General features: G+C 44.8%; 1 protein-coding gene across 4 annotated transcripts in view; it reads right to left on the minus strand.

Moving 5' to 3' along the window:
• TRIM67 (tripartite motif containing 67) overlaps nucleotides 1-19970 on the minus strand; it is a 37015-nt gene extending 17045 nt beyond the window's left edge. For 2 of the 4 annotated variants that reach the window (XM_072331602.1, XM_072331600.1), the window contains exons 1-5: nucleotides 18845-19855; nucleotides 12669-12764; nucleotides 8962-9084; nucleotides 7667-7777; nucleotides 5460-5613 (exon numbers count right to left, since the gene is read on the minus strand). In XM_072331602.1, the coding sequence (XP_072187703.1) occupies nucleotides 5460-5613; nucleotides 7667-7777; nucleotides 8962-9084; nucleotides 12669-12764; nucleotides 18845-19747 (1387 nt within the window). In that variant the 5' untranslated portion in view covers nucleotides 19748-19855. Of the gene's footprint in view, nucleotides 1-5453; nucleotides 5614-7666; nucleotides 7778-8961; nucleotides 9085-12668; nucleotides 12765-18844 lie in introns of all 4 variants that reach the window. The other 2 variants (XM_072331601.1, XM_072331604.1) reach the window with 2 other exon arrangements.
• Between the last annotated feature and the right edge of the window lie 451 nt (nucleotides 19971-20421).

A 20421-nucleotide genomic window follows, 5' to 3' on the forward strand; every position in this document is an offset into this window, starting at 1 on the left:
GGTGTTCAAAACTGCTTCAGAGGGTACAATAAATAAACATCTGCATGTTTTTTACACATGAAGGCACTATGAGGTAACATAAATGTGGCACCGTGGGATTCAAAAAATGGAGGGCAATGAAATCAGAGGTAAAGGCAATTTTAAATGTGTTAGCTAGCTGGCTAACCCTCTCAGGAGGCACTGACTGGGTCCCTCCAACTTCCAAGTCTCCCTCTGGCAGATCTAGATGAAAAACTCATTCTTGAAGCTTATGAAGTCCAAAGCCACCAAAATTCCTGAGCTGTACAGCCACTCAGAGGTCCAAGGGTAAGAAAATCCCACAGAGCAGGTGTCCAGCTTTGCTGGATTTGGCTTGTCATGCTTGCCCTCCTGTCTCCCTCTCCTGGTACAGCCAGACACAGATGGGCAGAGATTTAGCCTGACCTCAGACTTCCACTGAGAGGAAAGAGGGTGAACTCTTGTGAAAGTCATAGAAAGTATGGAAGGAGTTGAATAATTGGGACGCTGGTGTACACTTCAGAGTGCAAAGCCATAGGGTGGCACTAAGACAAGACAAATATAGGTTAACTACCAGAAAAGAAGAAGTTTCAGATGTCAAATAACAGCGCTGTCCCATTTATTGCTCAACTTAAAACTCCCCCAGAGAGTTTTTGAAGGAAAAGATTAAAAATATAAAAAGAGAAATGACACTGCTTTGGCACAGCAAGACCTATTAATGAGCTTGAATAACATCCTGCTATTTCAAAAGTATTTTGTACAGGTCATGCTTAGCTAAAAAGTGTGCCTTGTGTCAACCCATCAGTTTCAAAAACACACTGCTCAATGCACTGTGAAGTTGATCTCACTCCAGAATAAAATAGAGCTGTTCTAATATTTTGTTATTTGTCATCTTGATGAAGCAAGTTGTGCAGTGATGCCCACTATCTTCCCAGATTGATTTTTAAAGACGTGAATGCAGTGGGAGAACAGAACCCTTAGAAGCATGAAGCATCTTTACAGGGGAACACCCTGAGTCACTGTTGTAGCAAGAGCACTACGGTGTCATCAAGGGAGAAGGAAAGACCAGAGGCAAAGACCTGTTTGTGATGCAGAACAGGCAGAGCCAGAGATAAAACCTAGTATGAAGCATTACTGTTTTATCATCAAGGCTGTGCAACTAGTGGCTGGAGAAGCAGAGAGGCTTTGCTGAAGATATCTCTGGGGAATCATCAGGGACTGTAATGTGGAAGAGGGAAGGAGCCATCCCTGACAAGGAGTATACAAGTGACTGCTCAGAGGTGGTGCAGAAAAGCAAGGGTAGTGACTTTCTTTCCTATGTTGTACCTAGTCTCCATTTTAGAACAAATCAAGACAGCATGGCAATTCCAGCTGTTTGAACAAAGCAAATGAGGAACACACATTGTTTGCCTTTCTTTATCGCTTGGACTGAGAAAATGCATCGTACACAATGATCCACTCATTGAAGAAAGAGGATTTATGTGCCAAGATACTCAGAAAAAAAGCAAGAGGGATAAAAAACACTCAGATGGAGGAAGAAGCATTCAGAAAAATCAGCACAGCAGCAAGTAGCAGAGCCATACACGTGTCTCAGCAGGTCAGCCAGCCAGGCGACTGTAGGACTCTTACCAAAGCAGTCAGTGAGATGCTTGTGTCAATCTGATTGCTTGAGCATCACTTCTGCATCTATCACATTTCTGGCCCCTGCACATCTAATTTGGTACTGAATTGCTTTTGGTTTTTGTAAAGAGAAAAAACAAAACACTCCCTGATCTTTATTTGCTGAGATTGGCTTTAGATGTGGGCTTACAGAGTCCACCAGTAAGGTACATAAACAAGTCATCAGAGCAAATCTAATGTGATTTGTTCTCATTTTCATTCTTCTTTGTTCAACACAGTGAATCAATGTTTACTTACAAGCAAGCTTTCATTCTAAATGACCCATGCAAGCGCACTGAGGTTGAATGAGGCCAGAGCTTGAAAAAAAATCTAGAAATTCAGTCATGCACTAAGCGTCGATAACAGTATTACAGACCTTGGGTCACAAAGCATTTGTCATGAAACATCCTGCAGCTGGGAAAGCTGCACTGACCCTGTTCTAGTTGGATCTCCCCAGAATCCCTTTACAGATGTTCTCTGATGTCTGTAGTGCATCTACTCTCGACAGATCAACCCGTACAGTGAGTTAGTAACACTCCTCAATCCCCACCAAGCATTTGGCAAGGAGTGGTGACTTGCGGGTGTGCTAAGATTGGAGTAGGTAAGATTAGAGAAGGAAGAACAGAGGTGAAGAGACACAGATTTTTTTATGTGTGAAGCTGAAGGCTCAGAAGTCCCAGTGATTTTGCTGCAGCACCCTGCAAACACCAGCTCATCTCACTGCAAAGTGATTCTCCTTATGTGTCCAAGTGCTCACTTTGTGTTACCTGTATTTTGAGATGCGAGACCACTAATGTCATAAGAAGATAACACAACACCGGCTGATGTCCACAGAAGTAGATATGTCCAAAAGGATGCCCATGGATGTAAATTTCAGAAACAAAAATGCCAATACATCAGACTGAGTAATATAAATAGATTTATAGTCATAAGCTGGAAAATATAAATGCATCTGTATATACTAAATTATCCTTGGTACCTATGGATGTTTGTTTTGGACTAGTCAGTCGCTTGTGTTGCTCAGGCACATGGGGGTGCAAAAGGAAATAACACAATCCCTAATGTCTCTGCAGTAATGGTGCTCAGGATAAACGACACCAAGATGTGCAAGATGACACTAAGCTGTGTCAGATGACACCAAGCTTTGTGGTGTGCCTGAGGGACAGGATGCCATCCAAAGGGTCCTAGACAGGCCTAGTGGTTCAACAAATCCAAGTGTAAGTTCTATCAACAAATCCAAGTGTAAGGTCTATCACCTGGGTCATGGCAATAACCACTACCAATACAAGCTGGGGAATGGAAGAATAGAACACAGCCCTGCCAGAAAGGATGTGAAGGTACTGGTGGATGGCACACTGGACATGAGCTAGCAATGTGCCCTCGCAGCCCAGAAAGCCAACCACATCCTAAGCTGCATCAAAAGAAGTGTGGGTGAGGGAGACCCTGCCACTCTGTGCTGGTGAGGCCTCATCTACTGCATCTAGATGCGGAGTCCTCAGTACAGGAGAGACGTGAACCTGCTGGAGTGCCTTCAGAGGAGGGCCACAAAAATGATCCAAGGGATGGAAAGCCTCTCCTACCAGAGCAGGCTGAGAAAGGTGGAGCTGTTCAGCCTGGAGAAGAGAAGGTTCTGGGAAGATATCACAGCAGATTTTCAGTATCTAAAGGGAAGGTTTAAAGAAGAAGGGGACAGACTCTTTAGCAGCGCCTGTTGCGATAGGACCAGATAAAATGGTTTTGAACTAGAAGAGGAGAGGTTTAGATTGTACACAAGGAAGAAGATTTTTACAATAAGGGTAATGAGGCACAGGAACAGGTTGCTCAGACAGGTAGTGGGAGCCCTGTCCTTAGAGACATTCAAGGTTAGGCTGAAAGGGGCTCTGAGCAACTTGACCTCGCTGCATACATCCCTGTTCATTGCAGGTGATTTGGACTAGATGACTTTTAAAGGTCTTTTCCAACTCAAGTGATTCTGTTTCTATGATTCTATAAATGGCATTTCCACTGCTGTTTGCAGTATCTGAAGCCAGGCCTGGCCTTCATGTGCACCAGCTGGTGACAAAGCTGGTAGGACATGAAGCACACTCCCTAGTCAATGCCAAGATAGCCCCAGGAAAAGCCCTTCCTGAGGGCCAAGTCTTTAAGTGCCACTGGAGAGCAATACTCAACCTGGTCTGTAACCTCTCTGCAGGTTTTAGCAGAAGCAGTCCAGTCCTGCCCTCTGCATCTCAGGCTACGTCTAGCTCAGTGGCAGAGCTTAACTGTGATTGTACATCAGATGGGGATGTCAACAGACTGCAGTATCTCTCATAGAGCTTCAGTGAATCTGGCTCAATTAAAGTCTCTAAGTCCTCCAGCTTACTGACAGATGAACATCCAAAAGCCAAATGCCTAAGCTGCTCTCACCTCAAGTGACCTTTGGCTAATTAGCAACTTAAGTGGATAGTTTAGCTAAATTCTTTATATGTTTGGGAGGGAGAGTGGTGGAAGATTAGTATTAAATATATTTAACAATAAATATGGCCAGCATTAGATATAAACTGATTTAAACAGATAAATGCAAAGAGTATTTGGAGAAGTTTTATCAGCAATATTCCTCTCTTGTCTGCTTTGCTGGCTGCTGGCATTTCAGAGAGGCAGCTATCAGACAGTTTTCGACCAACTTCTTTAGCACAGGCTGTTTCAGTGAAGGCACAAGCCACTCCTAGTGAGCTGACTGTGGCCTTTAACTGTTTACCCATTGTTTCTCCACACATTCACCTGCTAAGTGATCCACCCCAATTACTCCATCTTGAGTATCATGGGTCCAGAATTAGGCCCAGAGGGACCAGATAACTGAACATAAATCCTTACACTCATTTAGAAGGGAAAAACAACAACAGTGAAAGCTGATGTACAAAACACCACATCCAGCATCACAACATGAATGCCCTTAACTCGTTCATTAACTTCTGAAAGCCTCTACTCTGTCATCTACTTGTGTAACTAAGGCTTGAATCACCACAGAGTGAAGATCATGGCATGATTCCCAGGGATCACAATGGGCTTAACACCTAGATAGCCTATGTATCTCTCTAATCTGCTCTTTATAAACCAAGTACATCACAAGCATATGATTGTTAATGTTTTGGGTTTGTTTTTTTTTGCCAGTGGCATCTGCTGTTTATCAGCTCCTGCTTTTAAATAATTTCCTTAACCTCCTTTTCCTTTTTCTGCATCCCTCAGGGTGATTTTGACACCTGGAATCAAGGAGCAGTACAGCTATTGGACTACATTCCTTCTGAAACTCTCTGTCTCCCAGCTTTATTTTAATCATGACACAGTTTTCATACATGGGTTTATAGGGCTTATTTCCCTGTAGGGATTATTTTCCTATTCCAGCGTATGTGTGCTGAGGGGAATATTTATTTACAACTGTTCCTGACAAGATGGGGATGACTAGTATTTCAATTATCTTTGTTCAACCTATGAACGCTGAAAGATGGCACAAAGTTTCATGCATTTAACTTCTTCGTAATCATCAAAGCTAAGAGATAGTCCTACTCTGAAGAATTCATCTTTTCAAATATTCAACTGCCCCTGGCATCACCGATTGACTTTGCCGAGGTCACTGCACACGAGGTGAGTGCACCATTCTAGGGAGCACCCAATAACCTGAATTTGTTTAAAAACTTCTTTAAAATACCCAGTAATCTCAAGTCATTCCTCTTTCCTTCCCCTGCACTTCCCTTCTTCCCAGGGCAAATTGCAACACTGGCATGAAAAACAGGAAAAAAAAACAAATCACAAAAGCTCACCCCTACATTTCATCTGAATAAAATCCAGCTGATGAATGGCTTGCAGTAAGGGTTCACTATCCAGCGTCAGGTCAAACTCAGCAGACACTTTTGGTTCCAAGGCTCCTTTGACCCACTGTTCCTGAGATACCTGGACACGTTTGATTAAAGCATCTGAGATCTGAAAGAGACCATCAGGCTTATGATGAAACTGCAGACGCAGCAGCACGTCAGAAGACATGAGAAGTGACGGAAGAGCTGTGAGATGCAGCATGAGAAAAACAGGAAAACAACAGCACGAGAGTTGAGACAGGGTCCTGTAATTCTGAAGGGAATTCCATTTGTGTAATATCCTTCGGTCTCCTCCTTTCAAAAAGCATTCTCATCTTAGAGTACAAAAATAAAACTGCATTTGTAAAGGCCATTAGTATTGTTGTATATCAGATCTCTGAATGCCTCGTGCACTTCAGAACTCTGTTCTCTGATCTGCACTGTATGGTTTTGCTCTCCTAACAGCAGTAGCTTAAAGAGAGGCTGACAAGCCAGAGGGTCCCTCTGTGTAGCAGAGATGATTCAGTTGAAAGGAATAAAAAATAAATAAAAAAAATCAAATGGGAAAGAAGGTGTTTATTTCCCACAGCAAGGGAGATAAGTTGCCTGATAGATTTCCTAAGAACACAATAGACTCACTATCATTACATCAAAACACAGTTTTGTGTTTAAATCTTTGTTCTTGGTCAGCCTATAGACACTTAGGACACAAGATAGACTAAGATGATCACAATGTCCTCTGTAAGCGAGATCTTCTCTCCACAGAAATCAATGAACTCAACTGTCCTTGAGCTCATTTGTGCCATTCGGGTACCTGGAATCCTTCCGAGTGACATTCATGTCAATCAAAGAGAGTAACATTTTTCTGGGTAGGTCAAAGTGATTTTTTCCTTTAGTGCAGGAGTTCAGACATCCTTCCTCACTACTGTCACTGGAAGACCCTTCTGTCTGCACTCCTGTACTAGCAGGTCCCAGCCATCCTGTGCGGTAAGCAGAGGAGCCTTCCTGCAACCCTGGAGTCACTTACAGCGCTGCTGGCTCTGTGTTTCTATACCCTGGCTGTAGGAGCAGTTGCTCTGAGTAATGCAGTACTTCAGTGCTTGCTGGTTACTTTCACATCATTGCCAGATAAACCAGAAAAAGGAAAAAGGAAAAAAGAAAACAAACAGACAAACAAACAAACAAAAAGTACATTTTTATATGAAAGGTGAGTGTCAAGAATGAAGACACAAGGGTTATAGGAAGAGTGAGCTGAGTGGTAAACAAAGCATCTGAAGTACCTAAGCACGTTTGTTAGACCTAAAGGTTACGTTTGTCCAGTAGCATCCAACTGACAGCTTGCTAAATTGCTTTACAGTCTCTGGGATTAATATACACCACACATTCCTAACTCTTGTTTGAGACCAGACGTGACAGTAACAATCAATCTGGAGTGCTAATGGGCTTACGTTGGCTAATTCTCATCCTGTTTTTTAGGGATACTGAGAGAGGCCTTGCATTCATGCATTCATGTGTGTGGCGCGCCCTGTTTGGCTGACAGCCACATACAGGTCATTTTGTTTGGAGTCATTTCTTCTTAGGCAATTAATAAAGCAATAAAACTAATATGGCAAAATAATAATTAAGGAAAATAGTTAATAAAATGTGATTAGTTAGGCCAAGTAATTGGATAATAAAACATATATATTTTTTCTCATCAATTGACCCTTTCATGACTTGCCCCATTTTCTCTCTCGTCTCAGTGATGATAACTATGAAAGACTCATCCTGCTTCCTCCCTGGGACCTGGGCTGCACAGCTCCTGCAAATGAGCCAGAGGGAATCAGACAAGTAAGAGATACCTGCCAATCTTCCTTGATGTAGGCTTACATGAGATCCAACGATAAAATCTCTCTCAATATATTTACAGAGGCAGAATCCAAGGGGCCTTCTACACATTTAGAAACTCTTTGGACCTTAGCACAAGCTTCCATTAAGCTGTTTGTTGCAGATAGGGTGGAATAGAACCATAAAGTTTAGCAGTATTCAAATTGTAACTGCTTAGGCATTATAGACATTGCCAGAAGGAATCTGTCTTGGAAGGGGAAGACACTAATTAGCAAAGCAATATACTTTCATATTTAAATGTAATTATTTTTTAATCTTTGATCTTTTCTACCCCAGTTTACCAGAAAGGAAAATACCTGTAAAAACCCAGAGGGATCATTTTCTTTGATAACTTCTAGGCAGTACTCCATAAGCCCTGTTGACTGACGTAGCTTCAGCGTACAGTGGTTTATCTGGTCCCAAACAACCTGGAAAACAGGCATCAGCACAGTTCTGATAATTGTCTCGGCTTACAGTGAAACGTATAAAATTATTTCAGAAGAGGCAACAAATGGAAGAGCGTGTAAAAGCAGTGCTTAATTTAGCTGCCATATGGCCATTGCCACAACTCCATCAGCTACGCTCGCTTGCTCTGTATTGTAAATACCGATAATTAGTTTGGCAAAATGTTGTGCACGGGGAATCTCAATTTTCAGAGCAGATTAATTGCTCAAAGCTCAGGTTTGCTTGGGGCAGAAGGAGCACAGAACATATCTCTGCATTTGCAATACTCACATTTACAATTGCACTTTCACTAAAATCTGAGCTTTCAAAAAATCTTTGTCTTAAAAGGCAAATATTACAGAGAATAACTGCGGGTTATACTCTACCATTCTCTTCTCAACTCATCATCAGTCCTGTTCAGCTTAAGAATGCACTGCTAGAAAGAAGAATTTTAAAAGGCATCTCTTTTTTTGGGGTGGGGGGGATTTTGGACTTTATTCTGCTGTAAATTAGGCCTAGAAGTAGCATTGTGTTCAGTAGCACAAGTCCTCAGTTAGCCCAGGCTAATGGGAACAAACAGTAGGATAAGCAATAGTGTTAGAATCATGTCCTAATTGTTGTCTCTTGTTAAGCATGGAGATTTCTGAATGCCAATCTCAGGTTGATTTTATTCATTGCTTTTAATGTTCAGTTTTTCACTTTATCTCCTCCTGCCTTAGATACTATTATTACCCACACTGTAGTACTTCAAAATCATTTACACAGTTCCATGTTTCAAGAAACTTGTCCATTTCTTTACTTCTACTTTATTCATCCGGTTATAGCCTTCTTTTCCTCCCTTTACAATGTTTCTTTAATATCTGCTGAGTAGCACTTGGACATCTGGAGGCTTGCTTCAATTTCAAAGATTTGAAGAGACACCAAAATCCCAAAGGTTATACCTGAGCAGGAGTGGTTTCCTGCCTTTGGAAGGATCCACACATGCCTAACGTTAAGTGTAGAAGCACATTTTTACTGCTGAACTGGAACCCGCTGAAGAACTTCAGGATTGGGTTGTTAGGAATTTGCACTGTGTGAAGGGCTGGGGACTTGAGAAAATGCACAGTAACACCAGGTATCAGCAGCCACATTGAGCTAAATACTTACAGCTGATGAGAGCTGCACTCACCTTTAGTTTGTGCTCACGTTCCTTGGTCACTTTTGTGAGCAATTTGGCCTTTTGTCGAGTTAATGCATCAACCAAGGCATCACACTGAGCAACAAGACAGGCTTCGTAATCCAGTCCATTCTCCTAGAAGAAGAGTCATATTCATCAAAGAAAACATGCTTTATAGCTACGCTATTGTTTATCCTTACCTGTTTTTTCCATTCAGATATATCCTTTCAAGACTTTACCATTCTTATTGCCTTTCTGATTTCATTACGGCTGTGCCATTAATAGCTGCATGCTATAAAATGAAACAGGAAGATGCCATGCTGCAAAGTGGGCTTCTATGAAAACCTTGATTTGCTGTCACTTTCCAGACAGCAGATGTAGTACAACATAACATAAAATCAAAACCTACTGCACGCTCATACATAAGAGGAGCCTGTCCCACTCTGTGTAATTAACCCATCATAGCTCCTTTGAAATCATTAGCTAGTACTCACAGTCTTTTATTGACACGGTGGTAAAACTCTGCTGGGCAGGGGTCAGCAAGTGAGGTGCACAACTTGTACCCCCTGCAAAGCCTGGCTGTCACTCTGCCCTTTATCAACTCCTATAGGGTAAATGAGGAACAAACTGTGCTACCACCAGTTCCCAGTACAGCTGAAGAAATCTGGGCGAATGGCGCAAGAAAACCTTATGCTTCCAGGTGATAACTTTCTCTGCATGTGGAGCTGGTGCTGCAGCACCCATTGGAAGGGAAGCTCTCCCTCACTTCATCTGTTGATGAGGCAATCACAAAAAAGTTTTCAAGCTCCTATTACCACAAAACGCTCTGCTGCCCTATCAGCTTTCTTCCCGGTTCCCAAACCATGAATATATATATGACCTTAAACATCTGCTTAAGGAGAAGCATGTTGATGGAAAGCCATCACACATCTCTAACTCATTACTGTTTCTCAGCTCTTTTGTTTATGCCGTTCTTTTCTACTCATTTGCCAGCAAGAAGGGATAGAGGAGAGACAGCAGACAGCTCAGTTACTGTTCATAGGTTTATCCTAGACACCTCCTGTTGTATCATTACCTCCTCGGCTTATATCACACCTGACTCCTTCTTAAGCTTTTCTCTATCAAGCTTCTCTTGATGTGCTGTTTTGTGTACGTAGCCTGAGTCTGTAAATGGCGGTAATGCACCATTTTTCTCTTCATTTTCTGTTCACACTTTAAACGGGGTGTTTGGCAGTATGCCTCTTCCAAGTGAGAAAGGATGAAATCGTTACAGCAGATGGGAAAACGTGAAAAATCAGATAATGAGAGCATTAGGGAGGAGCAAGGAAACAAGAGGGGCAATGAGGAACAGGAAGTTTATAAGACTGTCAGATGTAGAAGTGACCTCAGAAAGGTGGAGGGAAGGAAGATGAGGAGAAAGCAACAGGTCTGCAAAACAGGAAAAAGAGATTAAGAATTTGCCATCTGCCCCAGGCAAGACAAAAGCTCTGCTCCCTGTAGCTCTAACATTCACAGTAAGGAGACAAAGAGTGTGGATGGCTAAGTGGTCTGGAATGCACTGAAATGGGATAATAACATGTACATGTGGCACAGTCGTTTGTGTAAAAATTCATTGTTAAGGCATTTTTGCTGAGGAGTAAGTGTCTGTATGTGTGCGTGAGGTGACCACCACAAAACAGCTATTAGAAATAACATGCACTAAGATATATCTCAGTGCCAGGCATTCTGGGAATGAATCTACATGTGTAAATCTTTATTTATCCCCCTGCCAAAACAAAACAAACCCCAAACAACAACAAAAAACCAGTCCAAGAACTGCTCTTTGGTCCACCAGCCAAAAGGTACAGATCAGCTCATGACATTTCTAAACCTCTCCCCCTAAACAACGTGACTGCACCTAACCTGCCTAACCTACCTGTACCAATTCTTTCACCTGGCAAGAGCGCAATTTGTCATGAGATAAAAGGATGCCAAGGAGCTCCACAGGAGCCAGACTGTGTGAGTGAGTGTCATCTAGCACCCATAGTAAAGCCCTAGTCTTTTTTCACTTGGTCATACATATGCAGCTGACTAGCCCTTGCGTGCTGCTTTGCTGGAATTTTATGTCCTTGTTCAGTCTCATACTGGAGGCTGGCTCAATACATGAAATCCATGTTCAGCTTTATGTCCAGGCGTGCTTAAATTTAAGAAGGTAGATGGTTGACGCAATTCCCTCTTGCAAGTCCAACTTCAGTATTTAAACAAGGAGCAGCACCAAAAAAATTTCTTGCTCTTTTGATTTAATTGTAGCAGCTCCCTTATGCAGAGCAATTTGCCAGTGATTTTATTGAGATACTTTAGCAGATTTTACAGCATAGTCATAAGCAGTCATAATAGACCACCTCCGGGTTTTAAGAGGGAAAAAAATAAGTTTTTAATGGAGCTAGGTGACTCAAGAAAAGAGTGGCAACAAACTATTGCTTTGGATGAGTTACCACAGCCCAAAAATAGCTGCCAGCATACACAGGAAGAACTGCTCTCTAGAGGTTCCCATTCTCCTTGGGCAATGAAAGAAGCCCAGATGACTAGGCGAGAGGGGCTGTTTAACTTTTAGATAGAGAAGGTTAGCTGAGAAAAACCTCAGTGTGTTCAAAACACAGCACATTACAGGCACCACCTGGTGTCTCCATACTGGTTTCTTTTAACTGGATGTGTTCTTTTTTTACCAGTTTCCTCATCTTTCTTTGTTCTCTTCCCCACCCACCGTGCCGCAGAAGGCAGTGAGGGTGTGCGATTATACTACTCTGTGGCAATCTGAGAGCTTTGGCAGCACTTGAGGTACAATCCATAATTTGCAGAGTAAAGCGACATTTTTTAAATGATTAAATCCTGAACCAAACACAGATTGTTGAAATTCTGCTTCAGCTTTCTGCTGGGGGCAGAAATAAGACTTGCTTGAAAGAAGAGCAGGCATATCGTAGAGCAGACGATGCGGCTGCAGATAGGAACTATCTCCTTCCAGACGCCACAAAGCTCAAAGCACAGCAGCACATCTGCAGCCCTACTCTGCATGGCAAGAAGGGAGTTGAGGACCAGATGACCTCCAGCACTGATCGGAGTGTAAATCTGGTTGGAAACAGAACTTGCTTCCTTTGGGGTTTGTGCCCTCAATTACTGCACTCACCATGAGTTCTGTTCTGACTATTAAAGCTGGGCAATTGTGTGCATGGAAATACCTTCTCCTTTAACAAACAATCAAATTGACTTAGCAGCATGTGTTTCTTTCCTCTTTTTTGACTTCCTACAAATCGTCTAATAAACAGATTGACTGGATTTTATCCAGCAACAAGGACGCTTTTAGAAAATGCCAGATGAGAAACAAGTAGCAGATTCTGAGAGGGTGAAAAGGAGAATTTGCGCTAGATGTCCAATTCAAGGAAGAGCCAGCAGGAAGGAGGCTGGAAGTGTGACCGAGGGGTTCAATCAAATACGAATCAACTCAGCTCTGGTGTCAGGTATTGAGTATCAGCTTCTTGCAATAAACAGCAAACAATCCGGAAGCTAAAACAGGCTCATAGGCATTATTTGATGCGTAATTTTGCCTAGCAAAATTCTATCTGGGAGAGGTGAGACGATTCCAGGAAATACAAGAACGGTGAAGGAGACGAAGCCATCGGATAAATTATTCACTCGGTTCTATTGATTACATATCATCAAAACAACCAACGTTCTACAGTTACCTGTATCTGCTGCAATAAATTTTTCAGCTGAACCAAAAATTCTTTAGCTTCCTTTGCTTTATCTGAAACACCATTTAAAGCCTGAGACAGTTGCGCCTGCAAGAAAAAAAAAGAAGAAAACAATAAGAGGAAAAATTGGAGATAAGACGTAAATATATTACTTACTAATCCTTGCTTTTAATGAGTAACGGTGAGCTAATAGGCTTACTTGCTGTCACACACATTCTTATACATGCAGGCTGTGTGCTAGAAGAGTTAAGATTTTAATTGTAGTAAGATTTAATAAAGGAGAAATATGCATGCGGGGGCAGTTAAGTATTGTGGCTGCACATTCCACATTATTGCAGTGATTCTGTAAGTCAAAACACTTTTTACAAGACAGCTACCCACATGTATAAGGAAATAATAATCCCACACAGTAACATCTGTCGTGCTTTAAAATTCTCAAGTGCTTTCCAAAATAGTATTTCATCAAAGTCTGAAATCTTTACAAGCATAGAACCTTCTACCAAACCTACAACTTCAGAGACAAATCTGTGTTCTTAGAATTCACTGTTATGTCCTTTTAGGGCTTCAGTTTTCCATGCTCCAACCCAACAAATGGGGGAGTATTTCTGGAACAGCTAAAACAACCTCTTCCTCTTGCTCTTGACAGGTGAGAGATGAGGATTTAATCTACTGTAAGCTGATACTGAAGACCCAGCTTCCTGTTGCTCAGCTTCCAGCTGAGATCTCTACAGTGAACAAGCAGCTTCTTGAAGGACTTTCAGGGTCTGAAGGAAGGAGGAGGATCCATGGCCTGAAGGTGCAGTCCTCGTGGTTTCTTTCCTGACTGGGACTACAGAAATCATGCTTCTCCATCCATTAGCCCCTGGCCAGTCCAAATCCAGCATTAGATATCTGCGAGCATAACATGGAGGGATGGGATAGGTCCCATTCTGAGTGACATTGGTGATGTGTTTTGCTGTCACGCTCAGCCTTCCTCACAGGGTATGAACCTAATGCTGGTCTCTGGACTCCTGTGACAAGCCCTACTGGTTAGACTCTCTTTTCATAGGCCAGCTCCTTAGTCACAATTGCAATCTATCAGGCCGCCAGTGCCCAAGTATTGTCCTCAACAAATAGATATTCAACTGATGTAAAGAAACAGAAAATGAAACCTCCTTGCTTAAAGTCATGTTTCCAAAAGATTGCAGTCTCTTGACTCCATAGGACCTAGAGGATGCCTGGAGACAGAGCCTTGTGCACAGAAAGGCACAAATGCTATGAGAACTTCTTACAAGAGACCCAACTGCAATCCACAAATCACCACTCATTCCCTGCTTCCAACTTTTTTCCTGAAGGAAAGTAAATTTTCCACTTCTGAAAAGGGCACAACTCAATTCCTTGTGCATGCAAAGTCTGGGGCTCACCTCCCACCTGAATGCCCCTACACAGTCTCTCCTTGGACTCACTCAGTTGCTGAGGGTGAAAAGGAGCAGAACCAGCAGCTCTTTGTGTGCACTGTGTGCCCCAGCTCTGAAGCCACAGCTTTACAGTGGCACATGGGCAGGGGGCACCAGCAAGCCCTTGCTGGAAGCAGAGCTGATTTATAAAGAAATAAAGTCATGCCTGTATTTTTTCTCTCATATTCACACCAACCTCCTTCCTTATGCCCAGTTGTAGGCACTCCATTGGTACTATATTTGAAAATGAAATAGGCTTTACAACTAATCTGTAACAAATGTAGTGGGGAGCGCAACAATTGCAGTGCTAGATGCTTAAACATGTAACAGTCTCTTGCACAAACTTCTGCCACTTCATAAAAGTGTAAAACAATTCTGTTTGCTATGAAAGCTATCTGAGGCCACAAAAACAAACCATAATCCTGTAAAAGGGTCCTGTTCTCCTCCAGCACAGCTGATCAGGCTTGTATCTGCTTCTGTGAGATGATGATGTTGGCGTAAATTAAAGCCCAGCCTTGCTGATTGCACTTCCCACTCCAACCACAAGGATTTTGGTTTGTCCAGCTGACACATGACAAGGTGGAACTGGCATGTGACAAAGTAGTGGAGATGCAGGAAAAAGGGGACATAAGCACCATGTGCTCTGCTAGTGACCGGCCCAACAAAATTGTCCCAGTGTTTCAAGGATTGGTCTCAACAAAAGTAAAGCTTGCACTTCTTCCACATCAGCCCTTACTCTCAAATCAAATCACATTTCATCAAAAAGGAAGAGCCAAAAGTTACAACTGGTCATCAGGTAGAAATCCCAAACTACACCAATGAATTTTAACTAACATGCACTGCTATCAACTGGCGCAGTCATGGCTGGCTCCTGGCATTCTACCATTCCAAAGGACTGGAATAGAAACTTGACAATGTCATTGATCAGATGACCCTTAAGTGAATTTTTGTGCACATTAAAAACTGTGGTTGCATTAATACAACGGCAGCGCGGAACCAGGGAGATCAGGTCTCCACTTACAAAACCCACTTAGAGATAATAGCCCTGCTTTTCAAAGCATTTGTAAAAGATACTTTCCAAAGCAGGGGAATCTAGTCATGCACTTCCCATTAAAACCAAACAGAACTACATGACTAAGCACCCAGTAAACCAACCAAACCATAAAAAAAATGCCGTGCACACTCAGAGCAATCTCGCATGCTGCAGAATATTTACTTGAAGCTAAATTCAAATGTTACGAGATCCACTGACTATGACAATTAATGACTCCTAACAAGCAGTATTCTACGTATAGTTATCTTTACTTCAATACTAGTCTTGCAACAACAACAAAAAAGCAGGGATTCTGAAGGTGGACACAAGGTTTCTTCTTCTATCAAAGACAGGAACAGAGAGATAATGAGGGTGAGTAATTAAATCCAGATAGGCACAGAAGACTGATGCTTCCTTTGATTTTAGAAAATGAACCAGATAATGCCAATGCCCTCTTTCAACCGAGCAGTTCATGCTCATTTAACTTGTTTTCCCTCCATCTCTCTTCAGCAGCAGATTGGCTATTGATTAGACAAGCTTATCCTGGTGCTGCAAGCAGAAAGAGCCCTCATGATTTTGTGAACACAACTCCTTCCCACCAGCAGATCAAAGCAGGCATGCAGACTCCCACACTTATTTTCAGCTGGCTGCCTTTCACACACCTGTCCAGCTGAAGCTTGTTTTGGCATTTCTGTACATATAAAACCAGTGTTCAGACTGTGAAATGTATGCACCACCTGTTTTCATATCCATAGGTCAAAAGGCCTACAAACTTATATCTGTTCTTTCTGTGAAGACCTAAACCAACTTCTCTGGGAGTAGATTTGTGGAGTTTTACTTAATAACCAAAAGTTGTTGGTCCAGATAGGTAAGTAGTGTAAGCGAGTATAACAAAGACTAGCTATGTCAGTGGATTTACAGCTGATTTATGCAGTTACAGCCACGTTATTTTCCACCATTTCTTATTCTACTGAAGAATTTACGTACATCAGTGCAATGGGCAAACCTGTGCCATTAACAAAGGCCAAGCAGTCTTGTACAGCCACCAAGCCATGGGCACAGCTGGGAGTAAATGCCCTTCTCACTGCATGGTCTAAAACATCACACCAAGAAGTCTGTAGTTTTCTACTGAACCCCTGTGTAAGACTCAGGCAAAGGGGAATTCAAGCAATTTGAAGAGAAGAACAGTGCAGAAATGGAATGAAAATGGATTCTGAAGGAGAAGACGGGCAGTGATACTTGAAAAACTCTAGGATCAGTAAAAAAACAAATTGTTAGCTTTTAATTTCACTGTTGCAGGATGAAACTGTGAGCTGTGAGAGGGGACATGGCAGTGGAACTCTCTACAGGGGAAGAATGCTGCCCCTTGCCATAGGGGGAGATAAGCAGGCTCTCATCCCCTGGTGTGGAACAGGTGCTGACCTGCCACCTGAGCAGGCTCAACTCATGGAGAATCCCTTCCACCTGCTGCTCTACCATCTACATCAGATTATCTGGGGAGAACACACAGAGCTTGAATTCCATTGGCAAACCATATGCAATAAATACTTCAGTATGAGTAACTTACGGCTTGGCCAAAGTCACTTCAGGTAATAAACCAGTAGAAATTGCTGTATGCGAGAACTATTACTAAGCATAAGCATCTAATTCTAGAGCAATTCATCTGAATGAATGTGAGCTGATGATTTAGGCAGTCTATGGTTCCAGTACATTTATTTTCTGTCAAGTATATTGTTCTAGGAAAAGCAATATCTACGAGATCCCAATGTCAGAGTCCCCAAATCAGTTAATTTTGAAATTTATTTAAACTTCCACTAGAACTTCCACCATGAGTCCATAAATCAAGAGGAATCACATTCTGTGATAACACACTCCCAGAAAAAAATGCTGACCAACCAACAATCTCTTGTTCATTCTTTCAGCAACGGGAAAACAGGAAAATGACTGTCAGCATGCGCTGACTACACCGGAGTTTACCACATGGCTCAGAAAGGCTCCAACCAGTCTTAACTCAAAGTAAATTGTAACACAACACAAGCTGGTCTCTCACAGCCCACATAACATTAACCACATTTCAACAGTGAGCTCAGACACTGCTCGTTTGAGTAATTCTGTACAGACCTAGATCCTGCTGTTAGCAGAAGTAGTGATGATCTGTTCCTCTTGCACCAAGAGAACAACTCCCCTACCGTCACATTAGGGAGGAGCTGGCAGAGCCGTTGGCAGAGAGCACACAAACTTTGACATGCATACTGAAGGACTCTGTCTCTTAGGTGCATGAACTGCGCTGCTCACCCCAAATCTCTTTTGGGAAGTCTTAAATCAAAAGTCAACTTTTTCCCCTTACTAAAAGTCTTAAGCTTCTCCTCCACCACTCTGTGGCTGAAGAACAATGAGACCAGTTGTGGCTTTGTCCCCTCCCATGGATCTCCCTGGATGAGAGTATTTCTCTGGGCTTGCTATGATGCTAACTACAGGAGAGAAGGGAATCCTGTGGCCAGAAAACCTAGCCAAGTGTTCTTTACATGGCCTGTGGGAAAAGCCCTTTCCCTGGAGCTCCAGAGGACCACTCTCAGCACTGAAGTTTTATGTTCCCCCCTGTAGGTGCATCTGTAGTAACAAATAACTTTAGAGGGTCCTTCATTCTTAATAAAAATGAGCTAGCATCATATACTTCTTAAACTTTTATGGTCATGTTTTCTCTTTATTCAAATGATTGCAAAGACTTTTGCATGGTGAGCATGGCCACATGACCCAGCAGATCTACAAGAACCTGAGAAGCTTCCTGTGCTGCACAGTGGCTGCCTCTGACATGTCCTCAAGGGCCTCCAGAGCTACAGAGCACCAGAGAACAGGAGGGTAAATCAGAGTGCAATGCAGTATGGATCTGGTAAAGTTTCACTTGTCCCCAGAGCCCATTCTGCTGCTGTTTACTCATATCATTAAGGTCCCTCCAACCATCCCTTCTGGCCTCTTTGGTGAAGGTTCTTCACCAGAGGGCAGTGGGCATGGAATGTGTTGCCCAAGGCAGCAGTCACAGACCCAAGTGCTGGAGTTCAAGGAGCATTTGGACATCACTCTCAGACACAGGGTTTGGATTTTGGGTAGTGCTGTGTTGAGCTAGGAGCTGGGTTCAGTGATCCTGGTTGTTCCAGCTCAGGATGTTCTGCAGTTCTATGATGCTTTGAGAACTGAGGAGAGGTGAAGATCTTTCTGAGGTATAGAAGACAACATGACGTCCCTTGACAGCTCCTATCATGCCTTCCACCTAAAACTTTTGGGTGGCTAAGGGCCACTCACCCTCACTGATAGGAATTCATGGTGGAAAACGTCTGTGACAGCTCCCATTGAGATGGAAGGACTGAGATAAATGAAAGAATGACCACACCATCTTCTTCTGCTTCCTGTAGGTCTGCATGGGATGGTGCAGACCATAGCAAAGCTGGCTAAAGCCAGGTGCCCATTCAGGCCTGGTTCAGCTTGGCCAAGGTAAGGAAAGGCAGCAGCAGGAGGAGTTTGGGGGACACCAGAAGACCCTGAGCAGACTGTGGACTGAAGAGAGTACTGGAGACCAAAGAGTGCTGTGCAAGGGAGAAAGCACCTGGGATGATGATAGAAGTTCTCAACTGACAGCGGAGAGACAAAGTCCCGCTGGCACCCCGGCTCCTCCTCGCCTTTGGCACGTGCTTCGTGCTTACCTTGTGCTGCTTCCACACGGCGCCCAGGGCCTTGACGTCGTGCTTGCCGTGCCTGCCGTCCTCCAGGCACTGGTAGCAGACGGGGCTGCGGCAGCTCACGCAGTACATGCTGTAGTTCTCCAGGTCGTGCTCGGCGCACGTTGGCAGCTTACGCCCGCCGCCCGCCCCCTTCCCGCCGCTATCGCCCCCTCCGGGTGGGCCCGGAGCCCCGGGCGGCGGGACCAGGCGGTGCTTGGCGAAGGGCCCGCGGGCCGGGTGGCAGCGGAGCTGGCAGGCGGAGCAGTACAGCACGTCGCACTGCTCGCACAGCGCGGCCGCCGGCTCGGGCGGGCTGCGGTCGCACAGCTGGCACTTGGCGGCGGCGGCGGCGGCGCGGCCCTGCTGGTAGCGCTGCACGATGGCCTCCAGCAGCCGGTTGCGCTGGAAGCCGCGGAGGCCGCGCTGGTCCAGAGAGGCGCTCCGGTGGCACTGCGGGCAGGTGAGGGACGAGCCGGCTGGGCCGGCGCCCCGCTGAGACGCCGCCGCCCCTGCGGGCGCGGGCACCAACGGCAGCACCCGCACGCCGTTGGGGGACTTCAGGCTGGGGGTGTAGGAGCCGTAGCCGCTGTCGGTCTCGCTGTGCAAGCTCAGCTTGTCCGCGTGGTCTACGCCGCCGCCCGCCACGCACTCAGAGTCCAGCGAGGCGGCCGGCCCCGGCCCCAAGCTCGGCCCCGGCGCGGCCGCGGCGGCTGCGGGCGTCGCGGAGCCCCGCGGCTGGAGCAGAGCCGGCAGGTGCTGCTCGTTCTCCGGGGTCTGCACGGCGATGGTGCGGGCACAGGGCAGGCAGACATTGTGCGAGCAGGGCAGGATGATGGGCTCGCGGAAGAGCGAGCCGCACACCGGGCACTTCAGCTCCTCTTCCATGGCCGCTGTTTTGCGTGCGCGGGCTCGGGCTCAGGCGGGCGGAGCGGGGTCGTGGCCGCCGGGCGCCTCCATCCCCCGCGGCGCCTGCGGAGGTTCAGCACCCTCCGGGCCCGGACAGCTCCAGGCCGCAGAGGAGCCGGTGGGGCGCGGGCGCTGTCCGGGAGCTGGCGGCGCCCGGGGCGAGGGGAGGCTCTGGCCCCGCTTCCCAGCAGGGCGGGCGGCGTGCTGGGCTGGGTGCGTGGTCGTGCCGGGAGTAGTGATATATGGGCACGGGAGGCGGAGGCAGCAGGAGGAAGGGGCGGGAGGAGCCCTCTCCAGCAAATGAGGGATCGCTCACCCTACGGCTGAGTACAGCAAAAACAGTTTTTAAAGGATCTCTCTACGGCGGTGTATTTATACGTTTAAGTAAACCTATTGTTTAGGTAACGGGATGAACGCAGGCGGGGTTCCTCTATCCGTAGGAGCCTTTTCGCTCCTCCCCAGGGAAAACAGAAAGGAGGAAGCTCCTACTAATGAACCAAGCGTGTCTGTCTTTCACCCGTACCTTACCGTACTTGAGCACAAGGACGCACAAAACGTCAGTCATTCAAAGAGGGAATAATGGAAGAGAGTTAAAGGGAATCCCGGCAGAGAATTCTGTGTCTACCCGGAGCAAAGGGTAAGCAGCAGGGAGA

Source organism: Excalfactoria chinensis, chromosome 3 (assembly GCF_039878825.1).
Source record: "Excalfactoria chinensis isolate bCotChi1 chromosome 3, bCotChi1.hap2, whole genome shotgun sequence".
Classification (NCBI taxonomy): Eukaryota; Metazoa; Chordata; class Aves; order Galliformes; family Phasianidae; genus Excalfactoria; species Excalfactoria chinensis.